Consider the following 10,024-nt stretch of genomic DNA (forward strand, 5'->3'; position numbering starts at 1 on the left):
AGCTCTACGGACAATTCTTTCGACCTCATGGCTTGGTTTTTGCTCTGACATGCACTGTCAACTAGGGGACCTTAGCTACACAGGTGTGTGCTTTCCAAACAATTTCCAATTAATTGAATTGACCACAGGTGGACTCCAATGAAGTTGTAGAAACATCAAGGATGATCAATGGAAACAGGATGCACCTGAGCTCAATTTAGAGTCTCATAGCAAAGTGTCTGATTACTTATGTGAATAAGATATGTTTTTTATTTTCAATACATTTGCAAACATTTTTTTAAACTTACTTTGTCATTATGGGGTATTGTGTATACATTGATGAAAACCCTTCTTATTTTAGCCATTTTAGAATAAGGCTGTAATGTAACAAAATGTGGAAAAAGTCAAGGGGTCTGAGTATTTTCTGAACGCACTGTAAACATTCTCTAAATTATGTTGTATGAACATGTTGTATGTGTGGGCCTTCTTGTTTCTTCATGGCAATGTAGGCCAGCCCAGAGTCTTGTGTTTTTATCCAAGTACATTGGCAGCTGACCTGCTATTGCAGCTAAATAGTATATTACAAAGATCTAACTCCTATAGCTATCAGGATTGGGCTCCTTAACTATGATGACCAACAGTAGATTTGTATTCTCGTCTACCGGGGCTCAGTTACAGCAGCCTATAGAAACATCTGCCGCGATATTTCACTGAAACATAGAGAAGTAATGGAGGGAGAGGCATCTGTGTCATGGACGCATATACACTCCATTGTAAACTCATTTGTTCAACAGACACTCAATAGTCCCTATCCACAATGTATGTAGTCACTCATTAGTGCACACACACCATAGGCAAAGGTTTTGCAATGAAAATGAGAGAGAACAACCAAAAGTTCAGGTAGTCCCTCCCTGTTTTGGTCATCCCCTCCCCCGTTTAGTTTCCAGTAAATAAGGCCTGTAACAGTCATTTAAAATAAAATAAATACAAAATCACAATTTTTTAAAGAATATTATTATATTAAATCAAAAGCACAGATATCTCCAAAACTGCAGATCAATTTCAGTATGATTTTAGAAAGTACAGTACAATTAAAGTAGACATTATTATTTATTTTTTTACATGACGTACTTACAACAGTTTCTTTCAAAATGTAACTTACGTTATTTGATTCTCCCGGTGTATCTCGCAATCGACAATGGAATGAAAATGTGCTCTTGATATGCATTTAGGGGTGAATCCTAACTTTTCCTAATCCGGCATTTTCACTTAGTCATGCATTGATGTCAATGGAGAAAATCAGAATTCACACCTTTACTGACAGAAAGAACAAGGAGACATGGATAACACATTTTACTGTTAGATTAAAGCTACCAAAAGAAAGAAAACAGTAATCTCTCCTTTGTGCCAACCTCGGTCTACCCATCTTCAGTATCACTAAAAATCTAGCATATCATTGCATTCAAAGTACCAAAAATAGAAGGGGAAAAACAAGTATAAGTTGGTCATATGCTTGGCTCAAGGCAAGACAAACAAGTCCATACTCTTTCAATAAGAGCGTCATCGAGTTTCACATCAAGAGACAGGTTTTTAAAGGAAGAATGTATGACATATGTGGGACAACCATTTCACAAATATAGAACTCTCAAAATAACAGACATACACAAAAATGGAGAGGTCCAAATGTCATAATGCATAGCTTCAAACTAGCTGGGTGAAAGCCTGTTTCTGCTCTCTTGCCAACTCCTGGAATTCTCATGTCAAACACTTGCAATGGCTTGACAATGACAGTCATGGAATTGACAAGAGCACAGACAGATGTGGGATCAGGCTTGCTCCAAACTGGAAAAGACTGAGTATTAGTGATTATTAAGTGGTTTAGAGGAGGGTGCAATATTAGGTCCCAGTACAGTTGTAGATATAGATAAGTGCAGGCTAGGATAAAGGAGTTGGCATGATAGCACAAACAGACTGGCACCCAGACATGTAAAATAACAGGAAGTGGAAAACTGGAAAGTCTGTGGTAAAGAGGACTCGATGGTATAGATCAACAAAGCAACATTTTTTACATAACACATGCACATTTTTCCTTCCATTTCCAAAACATTACACAGCATCTTAATGGAATTGTCAGTGCATACTAAGGATATGTTCTTGCTGTTAGAACACGCAATGTATTATTCCCATGTTATAACAGTGTCAGCTGGTGATATGGTGCCACCTAGCTGTCAGACAAGGTTCTGACCAAAAGGACAAACAAAACAGAGGACATACCACAACAAACCAAAAACTTGGTGAAGTTGACTGGTTTTAACTTGACTTCATAAGCCAAGAGATCATCACATACGGAGTATACTCAAATCTGTCAGGGCAGAAGCATACAACTGCAACTGTAAACACCATACCATAACAAATTATTGTTGGAACAACCACCATGACAATGTAGGATTTCTTTACTGATGCCAGGGCCCGCATGTATCAAGCGTATCAGAGCAGGAATGCTATTCTAGGATCAGTTTTGCCTTTTAAATCATAACAAATAAGAGGGAGTACCTGATTCTAGATCAGCATTCATATTCTGAGACATTTGTGAACACAGGCCCTAAACCGTAGAACACAAATTAAAAGTAGAAAAGGATAGAAAGCCAGTTATAAAAAGGTGCAATAATTGTCTAATAGAATTCATATATTATCTAAGGTATGGACAAAGTATCTACCACTCATTACCATAATCCAATCAAATAGATCAGAAATGCCATAATCCAACCAAAATAAAATGCTCGTCTTGTATTGCGAAATAATCACTTGGCACAGACTACACACAGGTTACTGGTAAAGTGCAAGGATTGGAACCTGTTTGTTTGTCTGTCCACACTGTAACATTGCGGTTTGTACTAGCAGACAGACAGACACACACCCCTGTTCAGAGATGTCATACAGCTGGGGATAAACCAGATCTCATGAATGGATGTTGTTGCCGTGCTGCCCTGACTGAAAACAAAACACACTATGGGTGCGTCTGAAAAGACAACCTAATTCCTAAGTGTCAACTCTGTACAATATTACATTTCAACAAATTTGACACAATAGTGTTCTAGAGAAGAAACACTGTAGAGCTGGAATGTAGTCCCGGGCCTTGTCTTAAGAGGTAAACCTTCAAGGACATTCGTGTGTGAACGTTCTCAAGCCGGAAGAAAAAAGACCAGGGACTGGCAGTAAACAAGTCAAACAACAGTGGAATAGCTACAGCACAAGAACATTCAGAGAAAGCGGCTTGTTGCAATTCAAACATCTCATGTTTAGAGTACTGTAGCACTAAATGATCGTCTTAAACGGAAAACAGAATGGAATGCAAAATTGAACAAATTGTGTCTTTCTTTTAGTCTGAATAATCAAAGGATTTAGGCATCACTCTTTCCTGAAAGATTGTGCATCTTCAAGGCATATTTCATCATTCATGTAACAACTCTGTTCCATCAAACCAAAAAAAGCCTATCAGAATCTGGATCATGTTAACAATGTGGCTAGGGAGTAAAAATCATCTAAAGATCCACATCATGTTCCCTAACCCAAACCTCTGAGGTTATTCAAGCTACTCTAACAGGGAAGTATGTGGGGCTCCAACTTTGGCAGTTGTGCATCCAGGTGAGTGAGTGTGAAAATTTTTATATACGTAGAGAGACCAATGTCAAACAGAAGGAAGGAAGAGTCCATCTTTTGTGTGAAATTATATTTGAACAAAGTTTTGAAAAACAAGTGGTTCACCGGTTGATCAGTCTGTCTGAATTCGCGGAGAGAGAAACTCGAGCTTGGTGAGCGAGCTGGAAGAACTGCAGCATCACCAGGTATCATGGGGACGTTGTGAATGGGAGACGTGGAGTAGTCAACCTGCCCTTGAGCATGATGTTTGGAGAGGAGGACAGGGAGGGAGGCAATTCCCAATTCTCTCCCTACCAATTCCCGTTGGTCCTAAGTCTTCAATGTTCAGATCTGTAAGGTGTAAACAATATGGTGGAAGCTCCAACACTAAACTGCTTATCCAAACACTTCAGATGCACAAACATCTAAAAGGTTAGGTCCAAGGGGAAGAGGTTGGGAGCGAATTGGGACAGGTTGAAGAAAATAGGTAGAAGGAGAGGGGGTGCTGGGAGCAAGCACAGTCCAGTTGTGTCCAGCTAGTCAGCGCCCCAGCCAGGGATGGGCAGGCAAGGCCCAAACAGCACCCTATTCTCAACATAGCGTACTACTTTTGACCAGAGCCCTATAAGCCATGGTCAAAAGTAGTGTACTAAATAGGGAATAGGGTTCCATTTAGGATGAAACCTTGGTCTGGTCCTCACAGTAGGGCACAGGGGAAGAAGCTGATCTTCTTCTGGGGCTCAGAGATCTTCACCCCGTGGCTTTTCCCCTGGGGACTATTGCCCTCCTGGAACAAAGACAGTTTATTTGAAACTTTAAAAAAAATGTTGACATTCTTAAAGTTCCTTCTTAAAACCTAAGTCATTGTTGAACTATAATCTATTGTTCATATGGAAAAGTGGAAGAAAGGGAGGTTGAACTCACCAATTTTGTGTCCATCTTCGATTTGATGTCTCGTGCAAGTGTCAAAAAGGCATTTTCCACATTGATATTGGCCTTTGCACTGGTCTCCATGAACTTGATACCATACTCCAACGCCAGCTGAGAAAAGAAGGGAGTAATGCTTTGACTCTACATCAGGCACATCAGGATTTATTTTGCCCGTGTCTTCAACGAAGTCTGGAGGTTCGCCCTGCCTTGCCGCGGAAAGTTGTGGGGGATAATTCCTCTATCCATCAATTTTGCCATATCTGATGCTTTCTGAAACTGTAGCCTTTGTTTTCCATTGGTTTTGTAATGATTTCAGTGGTTATTACCAGGCTAATGTTACTATTAGGCTTGGGCCGTATGCCATATACTGGTGTATTTGGAAATAGCCACTGAATGTTTTTTGAATACAGTCAAAACTATTTATCTCAAGTTTTTCAATACATTTTAAGATTTGTAGCTACTTAAGTAAATACCTGCAGTCAACTTGTGCATTAGGAGATAAAGCAGATAGCATTCTTTATTTCACCGGTCACATTATTTTACATTATGAAGCTTATCGTAGTTCACCAGAACAGTTGAGCCAATGAAGTGTTTGTTTGTAAATAGCAAAACGGGAGAAAGTGGTAGCAGGTGAGTCCAGCTGTGTATTGACGGGTCACATTTTATATTGAAAGTCAGTGTTTTTCTTGCTTCAATAGAGTGATCAGGGGCGTGCAACGGTAGTTCTTTCACAGAGAATACATTAGTGCAACACATTCGGCAGAAAATAGCTTCATTTTCATCAGATGACAACAGAATTGCAGCGCTATATGGCTGGCAGCCACACAAATAAATGAGCTTAGAATGAAAAAGCAAGCTCTTTTGGCAAATATGATGCATGGCCATCATATTTCTGTTTTCCATAGAAAGAATGTAGCCAGTTACATTTCCTAATGTATTTCTTAAAGTTAATCTTGCATTTTACAGGAGAAAAGTATGATACACCTAGAAAAGACCAGAGAAAAGCAGCTACACATCAGTCAGAGCGTGGTCTGCTGATAGAATGCCTGTTCGTGAATTCTCACCAGAGCGGAGAAGTGCAACTGAAGCAAAAATGTGTCGAGCAGGAATTACAATATGAAGCATTTTAGATCAGCTTTTACGATCAGCTAGTCCCGTTTTTTTTCTGCGTGACAAACACAGAATTCTGTGTTAACTAGCAAGTTAAACTTAGACGCGTTGACTAATCCTGCCCGTTCGGGGCAGAGAAGGGGGGGGGGGGGGGGAGTAAAAGGAGACGAGGCATCATATAGTGTTATCTTTCTGCCGTGTTTGAGAAGTCAAAGCCCTTTGGATGAATTATATGTACAGCTGCCACTGCTATCTTGATTTTCTTGTGTCTTTTCTCCTCTCTGTTCTTGGCCCGTCTGCTCCTCCACCCTCTTCTCTAACCAGAACAGGCAGGCCTGTTGCCCTAGCCACTCCAGACAGACAGACACAGTGTGTGCACATGCTGCACCAGAGCCAGTACAGTTCTTCCTTCAGACAAGCAGACATTTGGTAGCTCCTACCTATTTATGTATAACTTTATGAGCTGATTGCCTGTCATTACAATTTGTTTATTTTCATTTGATAACATATTTAGCAAGCAGTCTCCATGGAAATTCACTATTACTTGTGCTAATTATGTTAGCATTCTGGTATAGACGACCAATGGTCTTTTTTTGCATTTTTGTCGCCCCCTTGTGTACTAAGCCGGTAATACCGTAAATCCTGGGATGAGAGAAGGATGTATGATGACATGAAAATCTGGATACCGTCAATCCTAGTTACTATCGTCATGTGTGTGTTACTAGTTACTATCGTCATCCTAGTTACTATCGTCAGTTTCTATCATTTTTTTTATTTTTTATGTACCTACACAACATGGCAGACCACAATGCTCTACGTCAGTGGTCGCCAACCGGTCGATCGCGATCGTATTGAGCTGTTGCCAGTAGGTGAACTTGATTCAAAAGTCCTGCCCAATCAGATAGCTCAAATCACCGTGGCTACAGAGCTTCCATGACCCTGGCCACAGCCAAGTTTAATAGGCTACTAACCTGCGTAAGATTTAACAACTTTTAAAACCATGACTACAGAGAGACTGTCAACGAATTCAGCAAAGAGCTGCTGTTTTTATGAGTGAGTTCATGTTTAAGTTCATATTCAGGACTGTCACAGTTTTTATTCAACACTATTACAAAACGCGCTTCTTCGTACTTCCGCTCGGGCTGCAGCTGCAATGAATGAGTAGCCAAGAATTGATAGCCTTGTGTTTAATTATTATTAGCAGCTCGTCATGTCGATTTTAATAATAAGGAATATTTCACTTTCTCTGGTCATAGGAACAACAGGAATTTGTGCATGAGGCAGATGCGGTGCGACTCGAGTTTCACCATCAGGTGGAAGACAGTGTCCCTTCTCTCTGGTCAGTCTCACCGGAGGAAAGGAAGGAGAGAGCAGGGACCGTGAGAAGCGGTTGGCAAAAATAATTTTGAACGGGCATCCAATTCGGAAACTCAGGCATCTTTCTAGAGCGCCGCATTTTTGACCTGAAGATCACTGACATCGTGATTTGACCATAACAATATTGGCAGGCCAATCATATAGCCAATATGCTGTGAATTAGGCCTACTGCCCAAACCTCATTACTAAAAAACTATTTGTGTGAGGTTAATGTAAAAAAGCAGTAGATCTCAGCTTGCTTTTTGACTGCAAAAGTGATCTTGACTGAGAAAAGGTTGGTGACCACTGCTCTACATCATCCAAGCCATTTAGGCTGTACAGTAACAACCAGAAGAACTGAACTTGTGATTCATTACATGATTGCAGCAAAACTCACCTTCTCTCCTCTTTCTTTGGACACCTGCCGTTTGTCATTGATGTCACATTTGTTACCAAGGACCATCTTCTCAACATCAGCCGATGCATGCTATGGAGAAGACAAAAGTGGTTTAATACTAGGATACAAATACTACATACTGTTGACTTTGACAGATTAAACTAGAGAACTACTAGTCAGTCAGTATCTGGGTCGTATTTAGAATAGAATATCATACAATAGAAATGTAAGCAAACATACCTCCTCTATGTTACGTATCCAGTTCTTGATGTTTTCAAAGGACTTTTCATTGGTGATGTCGTAGACTAGCATGATACCCTGCAGAGAGATGCAAGACAATGAAACGTCAGAGGATGGAAAACCGGAAATAAAATCTTCAATGTTGAGTCAATGCCTCGAGGAAGAAGAAAGATGTGTTTACCCACCATTGCTCCTCTATAGTATGCTGTTGTGATTGTTCGAAAACGCTCCTGTCCTGCTGTGTCCCTGCAAAAGACAACAACAATCAGCTGAATTACATGGACATTATTCATATCCTCCAGGATAGTTACCTAGCTATACAACGCTCATTCTCTCTGTATGGGCTCCAAGTGGCACAGTGATCTAAGACACTGCATCTCAGTGCTAGAGGCGTCACTACTGACAACCTGGTTCGAATCCAGATTGTATCACAACCGGCCGTGATTGGGAGTCCCATAGGGATTGGCCCAGCGTCGTCTGAATTTGGCCGGTGTAGGCCATCATTGTAAATAAGAATTTGTTCTTCACTGACTTGCCTTGTTAAATAAATAAAAATAACTGCAAGGCAAAATCCTTCGGGGCGTAGCCTAAGCCTACCCCTTCTCATTCTCTCTGTATGAAAAGCAGTTGACGCTCAAGGAGAAGTGCATGAAAAGGACACAACTTACCATATCTGTAACTTTATCTTCTTGCCATCTAGTTCTATTGTTCTAATTTTAAAGTCAATTCCTACAGGAGAATAATAAAAGGGGCAGGGAATATGAAATTAGATACTATTGTGCTTAATGGCTAGGTATGACTCATCTCTAGGAGCATACAGTTACATCTACAACTTCCTATACAATAAAAAAGGTAAAAGGTTCATGTTTATGATATGTGGCATCAACAGCATCCAGGGTAAACTAGCCGAATTCTTAACTAGCTGGATAATACGCCATGAATTATGTTCTGCACACGCCCACTTCACAGAAGAAGCTCTCTAACGGAAATATGCAAATACATGTTACTGCCCACTATGTTTCATTTTCTCCCGCTATAAACGACACAGATTAACTATCTTGAGTTAGTTAGAAATATATTTGACCCGTAGCTACACTAACATTTGGATTTAGCTGGCGGATTTAAAGATAGCTGATGTTATCTACTGGCGCTAACAATTAGTAAACTATAGAAAGTTCATAAAGTTAAAAAAACAGGCTAACAATCTACAGTATCTACTTAAATTTAACTAGCTAGCTGTAAAGCTAATGATAGCTTAAATGTTTGGATAAGATATAGCTATGTACTACAGATAACGTCAATGGCATTGTAACTTTACACTTTAATCAATGTGATTATAGAACGTTAGCTAACTAACTTTATTTAGTCCGTTACTCAATAATCAAAGGCTAATAAGCTAGCTGCTTTATGTGGTGATGAGACGTTTTGTAAACATGAAATTGTGTGGCTAACCAAAGTCACACCTACCTATGGTGGAGATGAATGTGGAGTTAAATGCATCCTCTGAGAACCTAAACAACACGCATGTCTTCCCGACACCAGAATCTCCGATTAACAGTAATTTAAACAAATAATCGTATGTCTTCGCCATACTTGATATTGCGGAAATCCCACCCGCTGTGAAGCCGGCAAGGATAAATAAGTAGTTCCGGGTCACGGACGTTTCTTCTTCTTAAGGTTTTATTTATTTCTATTTAACTAGAAAAGTCGGTCAAGAACAAATTCTTATTTACAATGACATCCCCCAAAAAAGGGTATTGTCGCCACCTACTGTTTGGGGTGAATGCAGATACTTTTCTTTTTATATAAAGAAATATATACACTACCATTCAAACATTTTTGCCAAGAAATTGCCAAGAAACTGAAGATCTCGTACAACGCTGTGTATTACTCCCTTCACAGAACAGTGCAAACTGACTCTAACCAGAATAGAAAGTGGAGTGGGAGGCCCCGGTGCACAACTGAGCAAGAGGACAAGTACATTAGAGTGTCTAGTTTGAGAAACAGACGCCTCACAAGTCCTCAGCTGGCAGCTTCATTAAATAGTACCCACAAAACACCAGTCTCAACGTCAACAATGAAGAGGCAACTCTGGAATGCTGGCCCCAGTGATGGGTAGGGCAGACCGCACTACCCTCTGGAAAGCCCTGTGATTGCGGTCGGTGCAGTTGCCGTACCAGGTGGTGATACAGCCCGACAGGATGCTCTCAATTGTGCATCTGTAAAAGTTTGTGAGGGTCTCAGGGGCCAAGTCAAATTTCTTCAGCTTCCTAAGGTTGTTATTCACCACACTGTCTGTGTGGGTGGACCATTTCAGATTGTCAGTGATGTGTACGCAGAGGAACTTGAAGCTTTTCACCTTCTCCACTACAG

At 40.4% G+C, this 10,024-nt stretch overlaps 1 protein-coding gene across 1 annotated transcript; it reads right to left on the minus strand.

Annotated features, from left to right (window-relative positions):
• Positions 1-1,076: 1,076 nt before the first annotated feature.
• On the minus strand, positions 1,077-9,272 carry LOC111978879 (ras-related protein Rab-8A-like). Its single transcript, XM_024009118.2, has 7 exons — positions 9,119-9,272; positions 8,320-8,380; positions 7,837-7,897; positions 7,652-7,729; positions 7,412-7,501; positions 4,543-4,659; positions 1,077-4,405 (listed from the first exon to the last, which is right to left on the minus strand). The coding sequence occupies exons 1-7, from the start codon at positions 9,240-9,242 to the stop codon at positions 4,316-4,318; spliced, it is 621 nt and encodes a 206-aa protein (XP_023864886.1). The 5' UTR covers positions 9,243-9,272; the 3' UTR covers positions 1,077-4,315.
• Positions 9,273-10,024: the final 752 nt, after the last annotated feature.

Source organism: Salvelinus sp. IW2-2015, linkage group LG19 (genome assembly GCF_002910315.2).
Source record: "Salvelinus sp. IW2-2015 linkage group LG19, ASM291031v2, whole genome shotgun sequence".
Lineage (NCBI taxonomy): Eukaryota > Metazoa > Chordata > Actinopteri > Salmoniformes > Salmonidae > Salvelinus > Salvelinus sp. IW2-2015.

Coding starts and splice junctions, on each gene's coding strand:
- LOC111978879 (XM_024009118.2), bottom strand. CDS start 9,242: ATGGCGAAGACATACGATTATTTGTTTAAATTACTGTTAATCGGAGAT. Junction 8,381..9,118: donor CACATTCATCTCCACCATAG/GTAGGTGTGACT, acceptor ATTCTCCTGTAG/GAATTGACTTTAAAATTAGA. Junction 4,660..7,411: donor CCAAAGAAAGAGGAGAGAAG/GTGAGTTTTGCT, acceptor TTCTTTTCTCAG/CTGGCGTTGGAGTATGGTAT.